This window comes from Sorex araneus, chromosome 2 (assembly GCF_027595985.1).
Source record: "Sorex araneus isolate mSorAra2 chromosome 2, mSorAra2.pri, whole genome shotgun sequence".
Lineage (NCBI taxonomy): Eukaryota > Metazoa > Chordata > Mammalia > Eulipotyphla > Soricidae > Sorex > Sorex araneus.
The window spans coordinates 343,319,619-343,345,267 of NC_073303.1; the positions used below are offsets into that span (position 1 = coordinate 343,319,619).

The 25,649-nt window shown below is 41.9% G+C and overlaps 1 protein-coding gene across 1 annotated transcript in view; it reads right to left on the reverse strand.

Moving 5' to 3' along the window:
* The window catches only part of KLHL14 (kelch like family member 14), a 111,615-nt gene extending 88,686 nt beyond the window's left edge, over positions 1–22,929 (reverse strand). Inside the window, exon 1 of the mRNA XM_004606050.2 lies at positions 21,219–22,929. Coding sequence (XP_004606107.1) covers positions 21,219–22,165 — 947 coding nt within the window. The 5' untranslated portion in view covers positions 22,166–22,929. The remainder of the gene's footprint in view (positions 1–21,218) is intronic.
* Positions 22,930–25,649: the final 2,720 nt, after the last annotated feature.

Below are 25,649 nucleotides of genomic sequence, written 5' to 3' on the forward strand. Positions count from 1 at the left end.
GAATTACACAAACCATGGGATGACAGGGCTTTGTCAGACTTCTACTAGAATTTTCCCAGATCTGGGAAGTGACCAGATGAAACCTGGGTTGTATATAGAAAATATTTGTCTAGTTTCTATGGCAATTATTTAATAAATAATAACTATTACTACTTACAGTTATTAACCTTGAGAATCACTTACTTGAAAAAAATCAATTGGATCTTTTCTTTTATTGCTTAGAAGCCCTTCAGCTACCGGGGGTTGCAGTACTTATAAAGTCAAATATTGACTGTGTAAGCAAATTCTATAAAAGTATACAAAATACTGAGCTTCCTACAACATTAGTGATATAGTCCCTATAATAAATTCAAACTTCTTACTCTCTTGGCTGCCATCTCTCTCTTAAAAGGATGTCATCAAACATGATATCCAAATCACCAAATCATATAGTACTCTTAATTCATCTCTCCCCCCCTGTTTTTTTTAAATTGGTGTAGTAATGCTTTGTCAAGTCCTAAAGAATCTAGAGCTGTAACATTTGTTCATTCTATCTCTTCATTCCAGCCAAACTACCATCAAGATGATTCAGCTGGGTTGGCACACTTAATATGTTGCAATAGTGACGTCCTTGCTTTCTTCACTCTTGTTTCCACCTCATGTATTTGGCATATGTTGTCAAATAAATTTCAGCAAAGCCTGACATTAATGATCGATTACTTCAATCCTTTATTTATAAACTACAAAGAAATTTCCCATCATCTATCATGTCAAAAATGTGCACAAGTATCTCACCTTACACCTTTCCTTTCTTCCTCTTTCACTCTTGCAGGCCTTGCTAGAGATGATCTTTAGGGTTAAAGGGATTTATGAGTTAAGATCTGAACACACTTGAATGGTGGAAACTGCTTAGACTGGGCGGGGTGGGGGGGAGGAGTATGCAGGGAAAGATCTGGCATCATGGGCCAGGAGGAGACTTGAAAGTCAGCTAGCCTTCCCAAAACTTCAGCAAGAAAGGTACCCAAAAGTCCCCAGGGGGAGCTGCTACCCTTTTCTTAAAATTTTCCAGAGAAGTAAACTCCCTTGAGAATTTGTTCCAGCTGATTTGCTGTTGTATTTAGGTTTCTTTATCATAGCTGTTCTTGGTAATTACACAGCAGCTTTCATCGGGAAGAGCCTTTAAATAGACCTGATAATGCCTCTCTGAGGTAGATAAACACAAAGTATCATTATCCCCATTTAACAGATGAAAGAATAGAGGAAAAAAGGCTTGGACACCTTTTCCAGTGCCTCGGGATGGGTTTTATTTCCCCATACCACAAAGAAGTGTCTCGAGGGCTTTCTCACACAACCTTTCCCGATTCTCAGGTGTGGCCAGACAAAGTTTCTTTCCTTGTAGGCTGCGCTCCTCCTCCCACTTTGAGTCCTGGCTGGACAGTGACTGGGGAATGGCCAGTCATGATCATTATTTAGTTTTTTTTTTAAGTGAAAGGAACTTCAAGATTTGTTTGGTCACAATATGGAAGACTCACTGAGAGAGTCTCGGATGATACACAAGAGCTAAATGGGCTTAGTATAGGGAGTGCTCAATCCATCATAAGAATGAAAAATATGGGACAAGAAGACAAAAAGAGTCAAAGTTCTTTATAACCTTACTGTTTGGTAATGCCATTACAAGTTCTTTATCATTCCTTTCCCCCCTTCTTCTCTGTTTTCTGTTCTAGCTGGTGGGTGTCAAAGGTCAGCAGGGAAGGAGGAAAGGCCATGTTTCTAGACCACAAGGTGGCAGTGTCAGGGGCCATATAGCAATGAGAAGATTTTCTGAGTAACTCAAATCCAAAAAGACTTCCTTTCCTGTACTCTGTCCCAAACCCCACAGTGTTTTATCCCTACTTGAGCATGCTCAAATAATGAGTCTTGTCACACCACCACATTCATCACTGTTATAGTATATTAATGCTCTTCTCTTTGTTCTGTAGGGTCAGTGCTACCTCACAGAATGGGAGTCACCCACGATAGAGTGCAAGCTTCACCAAACTTCAGTTATTAGCACAGTACAGGGCCTTCGAGATATTTACCGTGGTCACATTTTATATTATTTACTTAATATTTTCAACGGGCTGGAGCAATAGCACAGTGGGTCAGGCATTTGCCTTGCATGCAGCCAACCTGGGTGCAAGTCCTTTGCCCCTCTCAGAGAGCCCGGCAAGCTACTGAGCATATCTCACCCACACGACAGAGCCTGGCAAGCTACCCGTGGCGTATTTGATATGCCAAAAACAGTAACAAGTCTCACAATGGAGATGTTACTGGTGCCTGCTCGAGCAAATCGATGAGCAATGGGATGACAGAGACAGTGAATATTTTCAACACCTTACTTAAAAAAAAACACTTAATCATAGTCTAAACCAGTTCCCAATGCTGGCAGCACTTAAAAATAATCCACAACAGTTTTCCTTCCCCTTCCCTTTCTTGTTATTGCAACATAAACTTGATTGCGGTACCCACACACCTGGTTGTGGGAACTGTCCTTAGTTTCCCTGGGAGAGTCTTTTTTTCTGGGCCTGGGCAGTTTGAAGGGGCCCACCTAGTGGTGCTCAGGCTTACTCCAGATTCTATGGTCAGGGACCACTCGTGGTGATGCTGGGGGATCATATGTAGCCAGGAGGATCTCTAAACAGGGCTAGCAGCATGCATGGATTACACCTAAATCCCTGTACTGTTTCTGATGAGATGGAGTGAGGTCAGGGATGCTATGGCTGTAGACAGCCCCTGTATTATTTCTCATGCATCTTATCTTGGAGAGTGTTTACAAAGCATTTAGGCTCAGAGTATTTCTTTGAAATTCTAATTTTATGATTTACAGTGGGACTCAACATTGCCAGTTTTATAAAAAGCAATCTTTCTGTGTGATTCTAATTTAAAATACTTATTAAAATAATTTTTTAAGCATAATATTTATGAGTCATGGGTTTCATGGATTAATTTCCCTTTTTCATAACAAATACCAAAAGCAGAAATACCTCATTGAATTATAAAAATAAATCTAGAAATGGTTTCATGGAGACCATATGAAGATGTTCCATACTTTAGCAATGGAAGGTGAGACATAGCTGTGGATACACTAAATGGAAAAAGCACAAGACTTAAACATCTGACCCTCAAAAAACCTAGTTAAATTTCAATTCTACCTCTCCCTGTGTGTTTGAATCTGAGAGAGTTGACTCCGTTATTAGTGACTGTAGTTTTATATGTTGTGATTATTATTGACCATTTTTCTTCCACTTCTTCACTCTGACCCTGTAGCATTGCAGGCCTTCCACTTTTTTTTTTTTTATCCACACATTAATTCCAGGTTGTTACCATGTCCCCCCAGCACTGGCATCGAGTAACTTGATTATGCATTTACCACATTCCTCTGGGCACCACATCTATAGACTGGCTAGTAATGGAAGAGAAAGTTCAAAAGGAAACTAAGGTCTTCATCTGAATTCATGTAGGTCTCCCCACAGTTTATATGATATGCTCAAAGGCTAGAATAGGTGGCTCTTTTCACTCATACCATACCTGACATTCTGTTCTCAGGCCTTTTCTTCATGAGGGACAATGGCATCCAACCAACTTTGTACTCACTGCATTTCCCTCACTTCCAATCCCCACACCTCCCAGATTAAAGCTTCGTTTAGTAACTAGAAGCAGTTGAGTATCTTTGCTTGATTACCTATATAATCCCTAATTCTGATACCTAGTATTTAGTGCCTTTCTTCTGAAGAGCATAAATTGCAATGGAAATAGCATCGCATTAATCCTCTTGCAGCCCTGCGAGGAAGTTGCATTGCAAGTATCACCTCTTAGACTAATCCTGTCCGTGGTGTGGGACACAGAGTCTCAGGCACCCTAGCTCAGCTTGCTACCTAACAAGCTAGTAAGAGAGTGAAGGTTTGCTTGAGCAAGGTACTTCTTGTTCATGAGAGAGATAGTTCCAGATAGCCTATCACAAAGGAGCTCTTCAAACTCCATATAGCTTAGTGACAAAAGAAGACAAAGAATCGCTTTCATGCTGGTGGTGGACTCATAAGCAATGCCTGCACTTAAACTCCTAATACAGCCCAATTATTAGACTATGCTGCCTCCTGAGAGCCAATCTCATTACCGACACTTTTCTCTCTTTCCTCCCATCTGGCCAGCTTTTTGAAGAGACAAAAGTGATTTCTGACCTGGGGGAACTTTGGTACCTGCTGCATGGGAAAAGTGTGGCAAGACAAAAGATGACAGAACGATGTTGAAAATTTCAGCTCAGGATATAACTCGTGCCATTAAAAAGACTGTGTCTGAGAGTCTAAGACATCTGAGTGGAAAGTGACTATTTTAATACAATTGCATGGCAGGAAAAGAAGTTCAGTCATTCAGGATGGTATTGAGGGCAGAGATGACCAGATCCCACGGCACGATCCAGAGCCTGGTCTTATTCATTACTGTGACTCCAGGGAGAGATTCCTCCCGGGGAAAACGAGGAAGCTGGTTCTGAGGAACTGGAGACGGCCTCCTGCCAAGCCGCCTGTTTCCAGCTGGAGAGTCACTGCGGGAGTGGCCATGCAGGGAGACAGAGAAAAGTTAGTTAGTCACCGAATCCATTATTCCGGCTTTCTGGAATATTCATCCCGAGTTGGTGTCCATTTTGAAGGAAAGAGAGTTTTCAGCTGACGGTTTCTGACGGGGCGGAGGATTTATTCTTAGGGGGAGGGAATAATGCTATGAAATCATCCCGAGGTTGATAAATAAAGAAGGTTATTCTTATTTTGGGGTAGATAGGCAGCAAGGGACTGAGGCAGGCCTGGGGTGTGTGTGTGCTGTGGAGACAATGAGGTGTGGCTTGTGGGATCCAGCTTAGGGACACCCTGCTGCTGTGGGTGAAATAGGAATCTCTTATCCTCCTCCTCCTTTCCTCTCCCTCTCCATAGGGAGCCAGTTCTTTCTGTTCTTTGCTGCTTCACCAACCCTGGTGGGGCTATATGCTAAAGTAAACCCTAGAATGAGAGCTCTGCAGGGTCTAGGACCCTCCAATGTCCTTCCCCCAGGCCCCTTGAAAAGGGCATTTGAAGAAGCCCTGGAGAGCACCCCTCCACCCCCACCCCTGCCATCAGCTAATCTGTAATGGTTATCAATCATCAGATCTTTGGCAGACACAAATTATTCTACAAAAGTTTCCCAAATTCTCTGAAGCTGAATTCTGGACACTATACTGGGTGACTTGAATTATTCTGAAATTTTTTTTTGTGTGTGTGAAAGTAGTAGCAAAATTTTAATATCAGGTAGCAAATCCCTTAGAATCTAGAAACTTTAATAACTTTCCCTATAATGTGTATCTCTTTCCACATGTCAATTAATCAGATTTCTTTTTAATTTTGCAATACAAGTTCACAAAATCTCTACTAAATTACTGCCCATATTACTTCCCATCGAATATAGATATGTAGCAAATGGGAAAAGAAGAACAATTGTTTGCTTTGCTTTGCGTTTTCAAGGTGTGAATTATTGCTGGTAGTCAAAGCATCTGGGATATTGTCAAACAGGCAGTCCTTGGCTCCACACTCCAGATAGATTTATCTACAATCTCCGAGAGAGAGCGAAAAAAGTTATGTTTCATTTTTTCAAAAAAAGTTTTCTGGGTTGATTCTTAAGAGAACTACTGATTTAGGGGGTCCACAAGGGAGGACCTTCTTTTCCCCCTCCTCACTTTACATTACTGCAAGGGCTATTAATATATTGGTGACTTGACTAATTGTGCAAATGACTACATAACTTTGTCTTATGAAACTAATTGATAAATTTCATTTCTCTTAGTTTCCTAATTTGTTTTTTAAGTCCCGACATGAGGACAGTTGTGGAAAGGCATGAACTTTGAAGGTGATAGGGTACAGAATACTATAGACTGAAATACCACTGTAACCATATTGCCTGAATTATAGAATTAAAAAGAAAGTCTTTTGTCTTAATTTTGGCCCTCATCACAGACTGGATTATTTCTCTCCCACACCCAAAATTCTCATTGAAGCCCTAGTTCCCAATAGGAGTGTAGCTGGAGAAAGGGCTTGGAAGGAGGTAAATTAGGTTAAATGAGGTCATAAGGCTGGAACTCTAATCTTATAAAAACTAGTTTCCTTATAGGAAGAAGACAATATACCAGATTCTGTTTTTTCTCTCTCTGCCCAAGTATACAGAAGACAGATCATGTGAGGACACAGGGTAAGCACCAACAGTCAGGAAGAGAGAACCTCACAAAAAGCCAACACTGACCGCACTGTGATGGTGAACTTCCCATCTAAAATATGAGGAAAATAATCTTTGCAGTGAAGCCGCCATGTCTATGCTCCCTTATGATGACAGTCCTTGCAGATGAGCAGAGCCGGCCTTAATAGGCTGACACGACCTGCCAACAGGAATGCAGGATTGGATTCTTGGAGATCACTGAGTCCCACACTCAGTTTTGAGACCTGATACTGAAAAGGGGACCATCTGAAATCCAACTGGTGTGGCTGACTTGAGAAAGAATCTTCTGAATTTCACCACACAATGGCCACTGTTTGCAACTTTGCAACTGTCCTCTGTGTAGGAAATCTGGAATAAAGGGGCATGGGTTCCTTATCTACATCTCTGCTGACTATCCATCCAGCTTCTCTACATATTTGCAGCACATTTTTTTTTGTTTTGGATGAGGGCACATATGGAGGTGTCCAGGGTTTACTCCTGGCTCTATGCTCAGTGATCACTCCTGGTGGGCTTGGGGGCCTATCTGGGCTGCTAGGTTGGCCGCACGCAAAGAAAATGCCATAATCACTGTACTCTGGCTTCATGTGCAGCACGCTTGTAAATGATAATAATGTTTCAATGCATGAAAGACAAGCAGTATGGATAAGAACAGATAGAGCATGAGCTGGCGAGAGTATAGGGCTTAAGGGACCAGCCTGTGGACAGCAGCAGATCATGTTTCAATCCCTGGTATGAAGTATGTCTCTTGCCTCCAACTATCCCACATACAACCCAAGTGATCCCTGAGCACAGAGCCAGAAGCAGGCCCTGAGTGCACTCAGGTGTGGCCTAAATTCTCTACCCCACTCCTCCCTGCATAAAGAACACATACAGCAAGCCAGAGAGATGGAGCAGTAGGCTCGGAATACATGCTTTGGAGGCAGGAGGTCTGGGTTCCATCCCTAGCACGGCAGATCTTCCAAGCAATCCTCGAACACAAAGCCAGAAGTGACCTCAAAGCACCACTGGTATAGCCCCAACCCCCCAAAAAAATAAGTAAAGATGAAACTAACAGAGACAAATGCTTCACATAAACATTTCTGAAAGGCTCTAAAATCTATACAGCTACAAACATGAAACTTCTTCGTACTTCAGAAATTTTGAATGTTTTGGAGGAAAGGGGTTTGGGCTGCATCCGGTGGGGCTCGGGGCTCACTTCTGGCTCTATGCTCAGGGAACACACCTAGCAGTGCTCCAGAGCCCAGATGTAGTGTTGGGGACGGGACAGGCCCCTGTACAATCTTTCCGGCCTCTATTGAATGTGTTCGATGCTCTGAAATGTTATAGTTTCTTTGCTATTAAAAAAAATGTAAAGCATTCTCCAGAAAAATCTTTCTAAGGTGAGATCATTCTTCATCGGTCAAAAAAGGCTATTGTTTTCCAGAACTTGAGCTCTCAGTTTTTGACTTGAGAGGAAAAACTCTGAGGTTTGTTCTATGTAGGAATGAGTGACCCCTTTTCGGAGTGGATTTCTGGCATAGACTAGTTACTGGTTTAGTTTGCTGTTTCTTAACTCTGGAGAAACTTCATGAATATATAGGAGAGCATTATTTTATCTATGAAAAATGCTTAATTCTTTGAGTTTGGTTGGTTTTCTCTCTGCCCAAATTTTGAGCATAAGAACCTCTGAGTAACAGCAGAAATTTGTGAGCGCTCTAAAGTGACCATCTAGATTTAGATACTTTAAGTGACTAAGACTTCTGCTTACTTTCTTCTTGTTTTGTTTTGTGGCAATGGGCTGGAGCAATAGCACAGGGGGTTGCACATTTGCCTTGCATGCAGCCGACCCGGGTTTGATTCCTCCATCCTTCTCAGAGAGCCCGGCAAGCTACCAGGAATCTCCCAACCACACGGCAGAGCCTGGCAAGCTACCCGTGGCGTATTCGATATGCCAAAAACAGTAACAATTCTCACAATGGAGATGTTATTGGTGCCCACATGAGCAAATTGATGAACAACAGAATGACAGTGCTACAGTGCTTGTGGCCACAGCCAGTGATGCTCAGGGGTTGCTCCTGACTCTGAACTTTGGAATTACTCCTGACAGTGCTCAGAGGAACATAAGAGATGCTGGTGATCAAATCAGAGTTGGCCACATGTAAGGCTAGAGATATATACTATCACTCTAACCAAATATCTCCCTTCTAAACACAGACACACACACACACACACACACACACACGACTAACTTGAAGACATTATATACATTTTTAGAATCTGTTGATAGTGAACTCTAAGAATTTTAAAGTTAGCAGGTACTTCTGATAAGATCTGTTCTTATCACATATTCAGATAAAGAAAATCCCTGTTAAAATTCCTAGGACTTTGCTCAGAACTATAGTGGTTACTTCTAGTTTTTGCTATGTAATAGATGTAAACCTTTAACAGAAAGCAAGAATTTAATTTGTTAAAGAAATCTTAATCCAGGTAGAAACCATTCCATCCAGAAGCACAAATACCAAGCTCAGGAAATGATTTGCTTAGCGTTATTCGGTGTCCACACATACAAAGAAAGAATAAGTAACTTAGTATTACTGGTAACTTACTAAGAAGAGAAAGTCATTTCTTACTGTGAGTAGCTAATAGTTTTGCTCCTAAGGAAAAATTTCAAGGAGACTATAGCAAAGGAAGAGGAAAACTAGAAAAGTCCTTCTCGTGATCCATCTCTCATTACATGTGAGAAAAACTGCCTTGATGACAATGTGTAGTGAAGCCTTCAGCTGAAACTCAGCCCTGACTGAAAATGCTGGGTTGTACCATTTTCTTCTGAATGCCACAAAGTATGGCTTCTTTCTATGCCCTATCTATTGAGAGCATCTTCTCCAGGTTTTCTCCTGACATATTTTCTCTTCTGCAATGATTTTGAGTTATCACTGTTTAGTTGAAATTTTCATTTTCATTTCTCTCTATATTGTATAAACATAGTTTGAAAGTTTTGTTCAGTTTTGGTCTATACCCAATGGTACTCAAGACTTTTTCTGTCTCTGTGCTCAGGATTCACTCCTGGGGGTGCACGGGGGAATATATGGGGTGCTGGAGAGCAAACCTGAGTCAGCCACTTACCCACTATTCTATTTCTCTGGCTCTTCTATGCTACTTTTAAGGAAATGAAAGTAAATAACTTGAATAATGAATTTTTTTTCATTGAATAATAACATATTTGCCAAACCAAACCCAGATTATGCTTGAGAAATATAAGGCTTAAGTCAATATTATCACATAAGGAGGGAAATAGGCACCATTCAATCTTTCATATTTTCCTGTGCAATACCAAGCACAAACTTTATAAAATAAAAAATACGCATGTTTGGTAGGAAAGTTTCCGGAGAATTTTCTACAGTACATCTGCGTGCACTTTTCCATTTTTGATAGAAATTGCAGGAGGTAGCCAACTGATAAATAACCCAACTAAAATAAAGGATCAAGGGACTTGGCTAGACTTCTCTCAAAATAAGTTTACAAGTGACCAATGAACATAAAAAAGTGACTCTTTACAGCATTCATTACCATTCACTAGGAAAACATGAACCACAATATAATCGCATAGCACACATGCTATGATGGCTATAAGTTGAAGACAGTTAATACATTTTGGAGAAGATAAGAAAAAAATTTAAGTTTTATACTCTGCTGGTTGAGAATACAAAATAGTGAAGCTGCTTTGGGAAATATCTGAAGAGCTCCTCAAAAGATTAAATAAACTTTTACTTTCTGTTAACTGAATTAACTTAAGACTTGGTAATTAACATCTGAGTATTGCCAGGTGTGGCCCGACTTCCTACCTTGCCTCAAATACTTAGTAATTTCATTACTAGGTATATGCCAAAGAAAATGTACATCCTTATCAAAAAAGTTCATGTGTTTTTCCTAATTGCACTATTTCTAATAATAAAAATGCATGATTTGGCATAAAAGAAAGTGACAAATTTATTTAGTGGAATATTATTGAGCCATAAAAGGAATAAAGTCAGACAAAAAAAAAACCTTTGGACTATTTTGATTGACACCAATAGTAAAAGAGATCATAGATTAATAGTACAGACTGACTACAGAACTGTGCTAAAATCAAGGGTGTGGTGATTGAAGGAATAAAGAGTGGAAGGGGGCAGTGGAATGTGAAGGAAGGCTGGTGGTTCTTTGATGGTGGGTGTGGTATACCATACATTTGAAGAGATGGAACATGTAGTCCCAAACTACACTAATATTGCCTCAATAAAAAAGAACAAAATAGGGGCTGGAGTGATAGCACAGCGGGTAGGGTGTTTGCCTTGCACACGGTCGACCCGGGTTCGAATCCCAGCATCCCATATGGTCCCCTGAGCACCGCCAGGAGTAATTACTGAGTGTAGAACCAGGAGTAACCCCTGTGCATCGCCGGGTGTGACCCAAAAAGCAATAAATAAATAAATAAATAAATAAATAAATAAATAAATAAATAAATAAAAACTCTTTAAAAAAAAAAAAAGAACAAAATACTCTTACATGCCACATCATGGATGAACTTTGGAAAGATCAACTGGGGTTGCCTAGCTCTTCAATAAAGTACTGGAAATTACTGTATTAAATGTTTTAACTGGGTCAACTGTATGGTATGCAATTACATCTCAGTAAAGCTATTCAACTTAGATCTGTGCACTCTCTCTCTCCTTTTTAAAACTTTTCTTGTTATATGGATACATCAAGCAGATGGAAGAGCCTGAATTTGGTATAAAATAGTTCGTCCAAAGGTGGACACAATGGTCACTTAGCAAAAACATTATCACCATCAAAACAGTACTTTGGTCTCCCATTGTAAGCATCCAGCTGCAGGGAGCAGAGGGAGAATGGGTTTGGTGATTGCCTTGAACAAACAAAGTTGATCATGTCCCTGGTTCTGCATATTGTCCCCTGAGTACCCCAGGAGTAAGCCCTGAGCACTACCAGAGAAATCCCAAAAGAAAACAACAAAAAAAATCCAGCATTAAATTACACATATTATATTGAATTAGGAGTTCCAATAAGTGAACTCAAGGGAGAATTAGATATTAGATCTATTTCTATAAAATTTTTTATAATAGTGCATGACATTGATATACATATGCACATAGAAAAACATATGAGCACATATATTTACATTGCAGTCCTTAGCAACAATATATCCTTTTGGAGTGAGCACTAGTAAAAACCTTAAGATTAGGGTGATTACATGAAGTGCCTTTGGCAAAAGTGGTACAGTTGCCATGGTAACCAATCCACAATATTGGTCTGTGCTAGGATGTACACACTTGTGGTCCTATGATATACTGATATTGGCTGGAATCTCTCAGAGTATCAATGAACCCTTATGCCTATGAGATAAAGAGTGCTAAAGATCTATGTTGTGTTGCATTTGAAAGCACTTAAGTTTCTCCATTAGCTTCTTTCACTCACAGATCTTACATCCCCCCTTCAAATCCTTTCCTTTTGCTTTATATGTTCTCATCAATGATTTTGAAGAGTGCTAAAAATCAGGGTGAAACAATGGGCTAATGCTTTGTTCTAAACAGAACTTATAAGTATGACTCTTTTGGGAGGGTTAAAAAAACGGACTCTCTCAACCCAATAAATCTTTAATTAGAGCCTGATTGAACAGCCAACTTCCTTGATTTCTACACACAAAATAGACTTTTACCTGATAAAAACACATCTCAGGAGTCACTGTACAGAAAACTTAAAGCTGACAGCCAACATTTCCTTTGTGGATACATACACATACACACACACCCATCTATGAATGTGTTTCATCAATGCCTCTACATTCCCAAGGTCCCTCTCCTTTACTCTTGGCACTTTCTTTTTTTCCTCCGTCTTCTCTGTTTCACTGGCCTCGCCTGTCTTTAGAGGCACCTGAAGGCACATAAGGCACAGAAGTAAAACCGACTGTCATTCTTCAGTTCACTTGTGTGCAGCCTCCAGTGAACCCGTCTCCATACGGTGGCCCAGCTGAGCTCTGAGAAAGTTCAGTCTCTGCTCAGGTGCAATTTGCCACCCTGCTCACAAGCTCAGAAGGCGCAGAAAGTCAGACTTATGCACGAGGCTCTGGGAGAAGAGAAATGATGCCCCCTCTATAAGAACTTCCTCTATAAAAGAAGAAAGGAAAGAACTTTACACCTAACACGGTCATCAATTTGAAGAATTAAATGTAAATTGCTGAGAGCAATCAGAAATTCTAATTTTTCTACTTCCTTTTGATGCCCTTGTATTAACCTTCAGGTCCTTCAATATCTTTCTTCTGGTCTTAAAAATCCAGATTAAACTTGTATTTTTAAATGAAATCAAGGGCTTTCTTTAGAAGAAAGAAGAGCAAAATGAGTTTTCTTGATAGGCAACAAAATACAATAGGGAATTTTTCTTAGAATATTATTTAAAAATTAATAAGTTAATTTAACATAGAATTTGTTTATATAGTATTTTCATTATGATCCTTAGCAAAATTCTGAGAAGTAGAGCTCTCTATACTTATTAATCTATTTGATTGATACAGGGACCAGCCAATGTGGAGCTGGGATCAACACAGGATTGCAAAGATAACAATAATTCTACTATAATGTTTCTTTGTTGTCTCAGTTCAAGTGAAAAAGCATGTAGATTTTCCCACTCTGGAATTTCATCTGTGCATTGGCTAACCCTCAATGGGCTGGATCTTTCTCTGTGCTTTGGACAATGCTTCATGTGTAATCTCTTGCCACATGCAGTTTCTTTCGGTCCTGGAAGGACCAAACTCTTTCTGCTATAGTGTTCATGCACATATTCATCTCTAAGCTTGTGCCTTCTCCAGTTGTCTACCTTACCTCTCCCGTGACACCCGTTACTATGTCGTTCAAGGTTCATCTTAGACTTCTGTCAACTTCGGTACTCACTATGACAAGTTATAGCACTCTGTAAATGGTCTTTGGAATCATGACTAATGTACATCATATGTATTATCGCTTCTTTTTCCTTGAACTGTAAACTACATAAGTCAAAAATGACTGTCTTGGTTTTCTCTGTATCTCATTACCTAGGAAAGGTAAACCCTAGGAAAGGGTTTGCTGCATTATATATGGTCAATAAAAATTGGGGAGATATGTGGTTCTGCAACACCTCAAGTTCCATCTGTGGTGTGAAATAATCCTAGAAAACCTGTTCAAAGTTGTAAAGCTCTCCTTGCTTCTTAAGTCTGCTGAAACCTTCAATTATACTGAACACTACAAAGGTAAATTTCAATGTTTATTTTATTCTACTGGTAGAACACCTTGTCCCTTTGAACTCTCGTGACTCTACTGCCTCACCTACCACAAGAACAAAGTATTGTTTTATAAAACATCTTGATGAACTCATTAAAAACTCATAATTATGGAACTGAGTTGAATTAGAGAGTGAAAGTAGCATGATTGAAACTTTTGTGGAACGATTTTTTTTTCACTTTTGAAGAATGCATTTCTTCTTTTATAAATGGAACTTTTTGAATTACAGAGAGAAAGTAGCATGATTGAAATTTTTCTCTTGTGGAAGCATTTGTTTATGTTTGAGAAATGTATTTCTTCTTTTTTAAGTGGAACTCTATAACTATAAATAATATAAGTTGGATATGCAATAATTTAAGTGCTTCTAAATTTGCAGTTATTTGTCCAACAGCTATAAACATCTACTCTGTAAGCTTTAGAATTTTAGTATCCATCTTTATCCATCTTCTTCTGCTATTCCTCTTCTCCCAATATAGTTTTCTTTTTATCCCTCAAATAGTTTATATTTAAAAAATGTCTTTAATTTCCCAAGTTCTTAGTATTTTTTAACTGCATTTTTAAAAAGAGAGTGCTGCATACTCAGAGGTACTCAAGTCTTACTCCTGGTTCTGTGTTCAGGGATCACTCCTGGAATTGCTCAATGGACCAGAAAGTGCTGGGGACTGAACTATAATTGGCTACGTGCAAGGCCTTAACCCCTGTATTATCTATCTGGCCCCTGTTTTGTTTTTCTTTTTCCAGTCTCCTGCTTTAAATATTTTCCTCTTTCCATCAGAAATGTTCACTTTTATTTCCTCATTACTGTAGGCTTTCTCATTACTTTCTGGTTTGTTTCTAATGTTGCAAATACTTCTAATCCTATTTTTAAAATGAATATCATTGATTTATATGAACACCTTTCTAATATCACATTAAAATGGACATATTCGTTGTCTATCCTGTGGCAACTGAGAGTCCTTCCCCTGGTTAACACATTTTTTCTGACTATATTATAAAAGTGTTTAAAAAGAAATCATCATTAGTAATTCAAGAATCATGAATTACTTTAAATTCAATAGAAAGGGTATAGCAATGAATATATTCTCTGGAATTCTAAATGAATGACAGAAGGCATAAACGTTTCTAGCCTACCAATTTTTAAAATGATTTTCTTGAAACAAAATGTAAACAGAATAAATTTCCAATTAGAATCATCATATTTCATGCTATAAAACAGACAAGCATGCTTATAATTCTGGCTTCAACCTGTTGTATTTATCACCTGTAGTTTTCATAAAAATGAATAGCTCTCTATCATCCCCTTGGAAACAAAGCTGATACCATTCCAGACTTCAATGCATAGAAATCTAGGAGGGGAAAATTGCTCTTGCTACAAATTGAAGCCTTAAGGTTTTTGCATTGCTTTCATAACTCTCTTTCATAATTAAAACAAAAGTTTTCATTTTTACTGATTTATTTAAAAGATAAATGGCTCATTTTATTTTAAAAGAATCAGTATCAATTGCCATATCTCACCAACTTCCCAATTTATCTCCTTAATATCTGTATTAATAACTAAAGCTGGTAGACCAGTAGTAACTGATTTTGTCATTCGAATGCATTCCTCTCACTCTTCTTCATTAGTTGGGTGGTTTGAAGATGCATTAGAAAGTAGGGATTTTTAATTAGTTCTATAGTGTGCTATAAGAGAGATATGGAAGGTGTAGATTAGAGGTTGTTTTGTTTTGTTTTAGGGCCAAACCCTGCTATATTCAGGGATTTACTTGTCAAGCTCATGGAATGACTTCAATTAGTGAGAGTAACCACTATTATTATTGGCAAGGAATGGTCAAGTGTATCATTTTTTAATTTATTCCCATTTTAAAATTTTCATTGACTTTGTCAATTCAAACTAAATAGACCCTAATCCGAAGTATCCACTTCAATATTTAAAACCAATACCAACTCATATTACACCTTTTGGGAGCAAAATCAGTGACTGAATTGCATACTTTGATTACAAATATTCAAGAGTCAGTGCCCCTCTGGTAGTGGAGAAAGACATATAAGCCAATCATACTTCAGCATGAGTGCTCCTCTGGAAATTATTCAATTTGCAGAAGACCTGGAGGTTCTAGAGACATTTATCCTGCGAATTCACTCAGAGCCCAGACAACATGTGTCCTTTACTTAAATCAACTAAAGATAGAGGACAGCATTTATAAAAATAACTATTCCTTTTGTGTTTATTTATGGGCCCACTGTCCATTTTGTGTTTATTTATGGGCTCAGATCAGATTGTTGGCTGTGTTAATTTCAGAAAGTATGTTAAATGTACCCAACTTCTCTAGTTTCCTCCCGGGAATGTCTATCACATCTATAACACAAAAATAATATCTAGGACTTAAAAAATTACCAATCTATGTGAATTGGTCCTGCATTCTGTGTAAATGAAAAAAATGGTAACTTATTTACTGTTTTAATTAATATTTTTATATTTTCTGGGATGGCTAGTCTTAAGTCCTATTTTGGAATGTTGAAACCATAACTTGACATGGTAGAATTTTTAAGACTTGAACTAATTCTAAATAGAAAGAGAAAGATTACTGTGCCTCTTTCTATTAGTATGAGAGAAAAATTTTGTGTTCATTTTATTCATTGACACACTACAACTACCTAAAACGGATTTGGCAAATTGATTAATAAAAAATTCCAGTCCACCTCTTATTTCTGTACAGCCCAAAAACTAAGGATGATTTTCATATTTTTAAATGACAAAAAAAATCAAAAGAAGAATAGCATTATATGACATGTGAAAGTTGCATGGAATTTCAGTGCCTGCAAATGAAGTTTTACTGTAACACAAATTTGCCATTCGCTTATATATTATTTTCCTATTTGCTTCTGCACTATAGAAAAGAGTGGCATAGTTTCAACGGAGAATGTGTAATTCTAAAATCAAAAAGTATTTGATATTATACAGACACACTTACACAGACAGACACACACAAATACATACAGACACACATACACGCAGACACAGACACTCACACAAAGGGCTGACTGCTGGATAAGAACACTACCTCTTCTCTTCCCAAGTCATATATACAGTAATATAATCATGTTTCTTTTCAAAAGGAATCTTAAGCCTATGTAAAAGACTAACGCCAATCATATAGCATCCAAGCATAGAGAAACACATTCTAAGGATAATGGTCTGAATGAAAAACAAACTGAAAGCCTGAATTCATACTTTGGCTTCTCCACTTATGAGCTGTGTGACTAAGGGCAAAATGCTTAACTTCTCTGTGCATTATTTTTCCTACCTTTAAAGTGAGTTAAAGATGTACCTATTTCTTAGAATTGTCATGAGAAATAAATAAATAAATTATAACCTGTAAAATGTTGGAACATCACCTGGCATATGGCATCTGTTATAATTAAGTAACATTTTAAAGTTAATATAATGCAGATACTTAAAAAACAAGGTAGTAAGTGTACCTGAATGTGTTCATAAATATGGGGAAAATAGATGCATGACTTAAAATTTGAGTATTGTCTCCCTTTATTCGTAAACCTTCTAAATAAGCATAATGTGCTAACATCTATTCTAATTGCCTTTTGATTGTAGCATATAACTTTTAGGCTCCCATACCTGTGATACAATTTTATAATCAATGGTCTCGTTTTGGATAATAAACAAATTGCATTCTGAATGGTTGAATAATTTCTGATACAAAATCTAACTACCTAACAACTTCTAATCTGAGTATATCAAATTGACATAGAGTGAAGTAACAATTTTGAGAATGCATGGTTATAAGATTAGTTTGCTTTTCTAAGGATATTATTGAGTTCTTAAGAAGAGAACTAATAGAAAATGTTATCTTACATTTAAAGAAATACTTTCTAAACACCAAAGTCAAGAACCAAAACTATATATTGATAAATCTAATTACTTTTAAATCATTGCAAGTCACTTTAGCAAACAGATAATTAGTATGCCTAATGCTTAAATAGATTTTACATTAATATGTGTAAATCTTTAAATAGAATTTTTTATAGAAAGTAAAATCTTTATGGGGTAGCCATCTAACTTCTAAAATCTATAATCTCTAACTTCAGTATAGGGCAATAAGTCTCCTGATACTTATTTTACTAGTGCTGCTTATAAGTTTCTATGACTAAATACAATTTTAATGTTTTTAATAATGGCTTTTCCAAAAACTTTTCAAAGAACTTATTATTTTTATTTCTTGATGTATGAAATAGAATTTTGAGTGTTTTAAAATGTCGATTTGAGCCCAATTATCTTAAATTAACAATGTACATATTAAAATACAAGAAAAATCTTATTTATTTAGTTTAACGCTTGGTTCACTAAATAAAATATAAATCTGAACCAAACGGCATACTCAGAAAAACTTAGCAACTAGAGCAAAAATTTGGAACTATAAAAATCTTTATGCTTGGGCTGCTTTATTTTCTAGACTTAATAAAATGCAAAATTATGTAATGGTCTTTAAAATTGTTTAAAGTATTACATTTATTATTCTATTAATAGCTCTGCTTTCTATAGATAACTTCCTACATAGGAAAACTCTCCTTAAAGTTATTATATTTGTTTATATTTTGTGCTTGTTTCAACAGTGCACTCAATTTTATTTCCAAGTTCTCTAGATTTGAGGAATTCTTCCATATTTAGACTTTAAAAACCAAAAGTGGATAAAAGATAAAAAAAACCACAATCTTTCTTGCAGATGTCTTCAATAAAAGTGATCTAATCAGAAAACATTTGTCTAACATATTTATCCCTCCATTTAACCATGTGTAAGATCATGAGAACATCTTTTATATGCTGACACAATAACTAATGGGTCAATATGATACAATTGGTTGCAACTTACAGCACATTTGTCTACACAGAAATGAAGACCTTGATGGTTAATCTTGCATTATTTTGGTGAATCAAAATTAGAATGATGTCATTAGTTCTTAAAAATTAAAATGCTAGTTAGTGATAATGGAACAAAATATATCACTGTGAGATCCACAATAGGTTTACATTAATTAGTTTAATTACATTAATTAATTAACTAATTAATGAATCAGTTCTGTTTCTTCTGCATTTTAAAGGAAATATGGTTTTCTCCCCTGTAGAAGTATCAGATTCTTACAGCATCCATGACACTTGTAAGCATTCAGTGGTCAGACACTGCTACATAGCCTTCAAATGACATGGCCCAGTGAAGCTGGAAGGTGTCATCAGGAGGTAGGCAGCCTGGTATCAGCCGGCCACCAGGACAGAGCCAGCAGGCCTCCGCTGGTGGACTGAATCCAGGCAAAGGTAGGAAATAAATTTTGCATTTTGAAAACTGACTCTGCTAACACTGAAGTCTGGGACATACTTTTAAGATAAAAGTGAACTGAGGGCTTCAGAAAGTGCATATACTGGATCAGATGTATAACATTCATTGTCAAATAAATAAACTCAATTTTATTAGTCTAGATTAGCCATACATTAAAATCTGAACACATGCGTGTCCATAACTATGGTGTCTGAATTCTTAAATATGTATGATATACTAAATTAAATGTTCTATGGTCACTTAAAAGTGACAAAGTTAAAATAACAAAATATTAATCATCAGTGTCCATTGATGTGGTAATGCCCATCGCACTAAGTTGATCAGTTTGGTTTTCAGATCAATGAAAGATATTTACTAAATAAAATTATATTCCATATCCTTGGGGCTGGAGCAATAGCACAGCGGGTAGGGCATTTGCCTTGCACGCGGCTGACCCGGGTTTGATTCCCAGCATCCCATATGGTCCCTGAGCACCACCAGGAGTAATTCCTGGGTGCAGAGCCAGGAGTAACTCCTGTGCATTGCCAGGTGTGACCAAAAAAGCAAAAACCAACAAATTATATTCCATATCCTTGTTGGACTCCTGTGTTCACTACCTGAGGACAATGTGATTGCTGGCATTTTGAGATGGAGCAGGGGTTTCCAAGCAGTGCTCTGGGGCCCTAGAGCCCCCCAAGATCTTGGCCAGGCAGTTCAATGCTCAACTCTGCTTTCCAATGCTGCTTGGTCCCAGCAGCATTGGGTGGTACTGGGGGCCACTGGGACCACTCTCACCGTACTTAGGGTCATATAGGGTTAGGCCCTGTTGTGCTCCCAGACTCATGTGTACCAAGCATCAAACTTGGGGTGATGAGCATGCGAGGTAAATGCTCCGCCCTTTGAACTATCTCTCCCATCCCTTGAACACCATCTTCTGTTATGTCTCTCCATTGACTCTTCTTTCATATATCTTGGAGGGAAAAAACAAAAAGATTCTAAGCTCATTATATCCTACGCCTTCTGTGGGCCTCTCCTGAACATCACCAGTGATACCTGAGCAACTGTAGAATATGTTGCCCATTTCTTGAAACTTTAGCTACTTTGGTCTGGCAGAAATATCACAATGACAAAATAAACACTTAATCCCATAAGGCTGCATGAAGTGGAACTTTAGACATCCTTCGAAATGGAAAAATGCCACGATGGAGTTTTAAACCACGTACTTCCAAACAGAACATCTTGTAGCCTGACTTCTGGAATCATAATTTTTATCATGAGAAACAACTAGCATATTGTTTCTTTTTTCTACAAAGAGAAAGAAACCCTCTGCTACATTCATTAAAGAGGGTTTCTAAATTGGAGCCAATGAAACATGAATGTCAATTCCTATGGTACTTTTAAACAATCTCAGCGGTATTTTGAAGAAAAAAAACAGCCCATCATTTCTCTTGCTCCTTTAATATGAAATGCAACCATCTTCCACAGAGAGAGAGAGAGAGAGAGAGAGAGAGAGAGAGAGAGAGACTCTAGATTGCAACAAAGGCAACAACTCCTCCAACTTCATCTGACTTGAAAGCCCTCATGCAGACCTAGTAAAGCTAGTAGACTCTCCTCTCAGTTTGCATCCAAGCTCTCTTCTGGACTGGGAACTACTAGACACGATGCTCCTTGACACCCTGAAACCTCTTGCAGGGCTTCCGTCTAAAAGTAAAAGGAAAGACTTTCCACAAGATAGAAAGTTTTGCATGGGCACATGATGCCAACATTTCCTAAAGCGACCTTAAGAGATAATGCATTTCAGAGTTCTCACTTCCAAAGACAGCAGAAGCCAGGCCGGGCGGGGGAGGAAAAAAAAAAGGAAAGAAACAACAACAACAACAAACAACAACACAACTTGACTGTAGGAACGAAAGCCTGGGCGCGTCATCTAGCCAGGGCAGAGAAGCAGAGGGGGGAGAGGGGGGGGTCTTCTGGCAGAATTCCTCTTTCCTGAGGTCAGCTCCTGTTGAGATTTGAAGGGAGGACCCGCGAGAGAGGAGGGTTGCCCCGCTGTACCGGCCTGCGACTCCACCCGCCTGTCAATTTCAGACCCCAAGTCCCACAGTGGCCGCACTGGGGAGTCGGAGAATGTGGCTTTCCGGCGCCCAGGGATGCTCTTAGGCCAGTTCCCCATTGACCTTCTGGGGACTCGGAAACCAACTTTCCCCCCGCCGTCCGATTTGTTTGTTTGCGTTGGTTCTCACTCTGCCAGCGCCCGCAGCCCAGCCCACGTCGCCCTCCCCTTCCTGTCTGCCCCCTCCCCTCACTCCGGCCTTTCGGGCTCCCCTCCACCCCCTCCCACCTCTTTGTTGTCTCCTACCTGCTGGCCAGGCTCTGCCTGCAGTGCTGCCTGAAGGGCATCAGGTGGTAGTTCATGGCGTCCAGCAGCAGCTTCTGGCAGACCGGGTCGGTGCGCATGAAATCCACCGACTGGACCCGCTCCACCAGCTCCGGGGCCGGGATGAGCGCGAAGCGGAGGCGCTTCATGAGGTCGGGCGCGTACTGCATGCGGGTCTCGCGGTCGTGCTCCAGCCACAGCACGGACATCTGGAAGAGCGCCAGCTCCGACTCCACGGGGGGCGGCAGCGAGTCCAGCAGGGCGCGCATCTCCTCGAAGTTAAGCAGCAGCACATCCTCCACTAGGTACTTGTTGGCCAGCTTCTTGGTTTCCTCCAGGCCGTGCAGCGCGGCGATCTTGCACACCTGCTTGTAGTTCTGCACCGAGATCTGGTCGTTGAGGAACTGCACGCAGAGCTTGGTGACCTGGGGGATGTGCAAGATCTTGCTGACCGACAGCACCTCCTCCACGGTGTCCAGGGACAGGGTCACGTTGGCCGTGTAGAGGTATTCGAGCACCAGGCGCAACCCAATGGACGAGCAGCCCTGCAGCACTAGGTTGTTGATGGCCCGGGGACTGGTCAGCAGCTTGTCGTCGGGGGAGGAGGAAGGCGTCCCGGGCTCCTCCTGCGGCGGCGGCTGCTGCGGCGCCTGCTGCTGCGGCGGCGGCTGCTGCTGCTGGTCCTTGGGAGCCCCCAGGCCGTCCTGGCCGCCGCCCCCTCCCCCGAGAGGAGGGTGGCTGGAGAAGAGCGATCGGAAGTACTGCGAGCAGGAGGCCAGCACGGCCTTGTGGCAGTGGAACTGTTGGCCCTGGGCCGTCAGGGTCACGTCGCAAAACAGCTGCTTCCTCCACAGCAGGTTGAGGCCGTGCAGCAGGTTGTCGCTGTGGCTGGGGTCGAAGGTGGAGGTCCTGTCCCCGGATCTGGACATGGCGAGCTGACTCGGCGCACCTGGCTTTAAACCCTCCTCCGACCTGGCAGACGGGTGGGGGATGGGAGGGAGGGGAGAAGGGTAGTGGAGGGGGTGGGGTGTGGTCGGGGTGGGGAAGGGTGTGAGGGGTGGGGAGGGCGAAGAACGACAATCAGTGCTCAGCGTGACTCCTTCCCGGCGCGCTGGGGGACCCCGACCCTAGAGGAAGGTCTGAAGGTGCTGGATCCGTGAGCGCCACCAGAAGGGGCCTGTCTGGGGGGTCCGGGCACCCGTTCTGCTCCCTGCCACTCCTCGCCACCTCCCGCACACTTCACCCCTCACTTTGCTAAAAGCCACCCGGGCTCTCGGCTTTTGGCAACGCCCGCGGTGGCAGCAGCGACGGCAAAGTGGCGGCTGAGGCCGAGACACCTCGTGGGCTTGTGTCCATGCCGGGCGGGATGAAGGGAAAGGCCGGGGAGTGGGGAGCCGAGGGGGCGCCCCGAGAGCGTTGAGGAGACCGAATTCGGAAGGTTCCAGGTCAACTTCAGCCTGCAGCTTTGCTTTTTTTCTTTTTCCCTTTTTATTTTGCTGTCGGTCCAGTTTGGGGGAGGGACAGGAGAAGGGGTCCAGCAAGCGTGCGGGCGGGAGGGTGGCGAATCTTCGCCTTTCCAGCCCTGGGAACCCCTCCGATTATCCGTGCTGCCCCGAGAAAGTCCTGGGCCAGTGTGTGAGGGCGCCGAGCAAGCCCTTTCTTCTGCCGGGAAAGTGCAGCGGAGCGCGGTGAGGACCAGCTCGGCGGGCTCGGCAGAGGCGGGAGCTGTCCTTATCAATTCTAGCTCATTTCCCTCACCCCGGCCCTGCCTGCTTCCCTGCTCCGCAAACTGTTGGCTTCCCCGTCATCAGTTTTGCTAATTTTCCAGAGGCGCCTTTAGAGCTGGCTGGTGAATCCCTCCAGCCCCCCACCCCCGGTCCTCTCGCCCCCGCCCCCAGCATTTTTGAAGCGCCGAAGTTCCGACGTTTTTCAGCTCCCCCCACCCCCGCCCCCACGTCGCCCGGTGGCACCTTAGCACATGAGGAGGGAGGAAGTGGGACTACTGGGGTGCATTCATAGCCGGGGCCCGGAGGCCCCAGAGGGGATTGGTGGACGGTTCTCCCTCCCGGGCCCCGAGCACGGTGCCTTTAACTCCAGGAACTCTGAGAAGTTCAAGTTAACCGGCAGGTGTAGGGGGAGGGGTGGGGGATTGTGCAAGGGGTGGGGGGGGGGGGCGGAGAAGCAGTTCGGGCTGGGGTCTCTGCATCCCACCCAGCATCACAGCCCTCGGCTGCAGCTGCCTTCAGAGCCCCTCCGCATGGTCCCTAGCAGCCCCCCACTCGGGCACACCCCCAGCCCCCCACACTTCCCCTAGCCCTGGAACTACTTCTGGAAAAAAAAAAAGTCTGAACCGCCAGCACATCGGCCGAGGAGGGCCGGTTGGGGGAGGTGAGGCGCAAATCGATGGCCAGGTCCTTAACCTGTAATTGCACCTTCCAGGGCGGTGCGGAAGGGGACCCCGCACCCACTTCCCGCCAGCGCGCCCGCCGGCCCAGAGCAGCCGCCGCCGCCGCCCGGCTCCGAGAGCTCCCGCCGGACCTGCCCCTTCCACTGCGGCTCACTCTGCCCTGCCTGGCGCCGGTCCTGGATCGCCGGCTTCCCATGGACACCCGACTGGGCTCCTCTCCACTCACTTTACCATCCCGTTCCAGGAGGACCCTAACCTCCCGCGAGCTCCCTCCGTCGGCAGCACCCCCCCACCCCGCCCCCCCGCCTCTGGCTTTCCTGAAACATCTCCCGGAGTGTCGCTCCCTTTAAGTGGACCCGGTCATACCTCTCTCTCTCTCTCTCTCTCTCTCTCTCTCTCTCTCTCTCTCTCTCTCTCTCTCTCTCTCTCTCTCTCTCTCACGCTTCGTTGTCCGCGCCCCCCCATCTTTTCCTGTTCCCCTTCCTTCCTGTTTTCCTTTGCCTCCCCCCCCCCCACTATCTTCTTTCTTGCCATAGGAGTTTTATTCTTTATGAGCGTTTGCCACACAACTACTCCCCCCCCCCCCGCCCCCCGCACACACCCCCAGACTCCCTCCCAGACCCTCCCCCCGCAACCCCAAAGACAGAACAAAATACACACAGGCAGACACAAGGCCAGAAACTTACCTGCTTTCAACCAGCTGCAAAGTCAAGGCTCACTTAAGCTCCCCCCAAAAAATCAATTGTCCTTCCTTTTTAAAGGTTTGCTCTCTCCTTGGGAGGGGGAAAACACCTTCTGGTTCCCAACTCCAGGCAGTCACTCTTTACAATTTATTTTGTCGTACATCATTTGATCACCATGAATTAGCAACAGCAAGAAAATGTAGGAGAGGGAGAAAAGAGAGAAAGAGAGAGGGAGAGAGAGAGAGAGAGGGAGAGAGAGAGAGGGAGCAGAGCTTTCTGCAAGAGAAGAAGAAGAAAAAATGTACGTGTGACAAATTATGCTACCAAGAAACAACACATCATTATCCTTGGGCCTGGGGCTCAGTGAGTCGTAACGAGAGTAATAGGAAATCCACGGTTGGGGAGAGAAACGGTCGTGCTTGGCCAGTAGAGAGAGACCATACAGGGGGATGGATGCTGGAGAGACTCGCAAAATTATGGCTCAAGGCTATTGTAAAAATTGTCGAGCGTAAATGACTGCGATTTCAAACATCTTTGGAAGAAAGAAGGGGAAAAAGCGAGCCCCCCTCCCTCCCTCTCCCTCTCTCTCCCTCTCTCTTCTCTCTCTCTATAAAGAACCGTCAAGTTTTAGTGCGCATTGCTAATTAGTCAATTTCTCTCTGCCTTCACAGGCTGGCGACTTCGCTGCTGAGCTGAAACTGCTAATTTCTGTGACCAGCTTTTTTCTTAGCTGTGATCTGGATGAATGAGTAGCTGTCTCACAGAGATGACAAAAATAAACTCTAATCCCCCCCAAAATTTCCACTACATCTTTCTCATGCATAGATTTATGATCTTCAAGCGCGCTGTGCAATATGCAAACTTTTTTTTTTGTGCCTGTATATATGCTGTTGTTTCCAGATTTCATTGGTATGCTGCTTTTCCCCTTCACCCTCTCTCCCCACCCCACACTCTGAGATGCTGAAACCATTTGATCTCAAAGTATGACAAGATGCCACTTTATAGTGTCCTGGTGTTTGGGGGTTGAGTCTGACTTGGAAGAGGCAAGGCCTTTGCCTAGGAGGTGAGAGGCTAAGCATGCACACCAGGGACAAGAGACATAGAACCTGATAGAATAGAGAACAGCCTTTTGCTTTATATTCTGCCCCCCACCCCCCAACTCTTCAAGCTTTATGATCTTGTGGGAAAACATATTTTCTCTATCATTTTGTCTGGTGAAACAATCATCTCCGAACTTCTCTGTCAGCTCTTCAATAGATAAGCACTCAGAAGCCACATTTCTTTTATTTGAAGATTATGATATTGTCAGATTTGTCTTTCAAT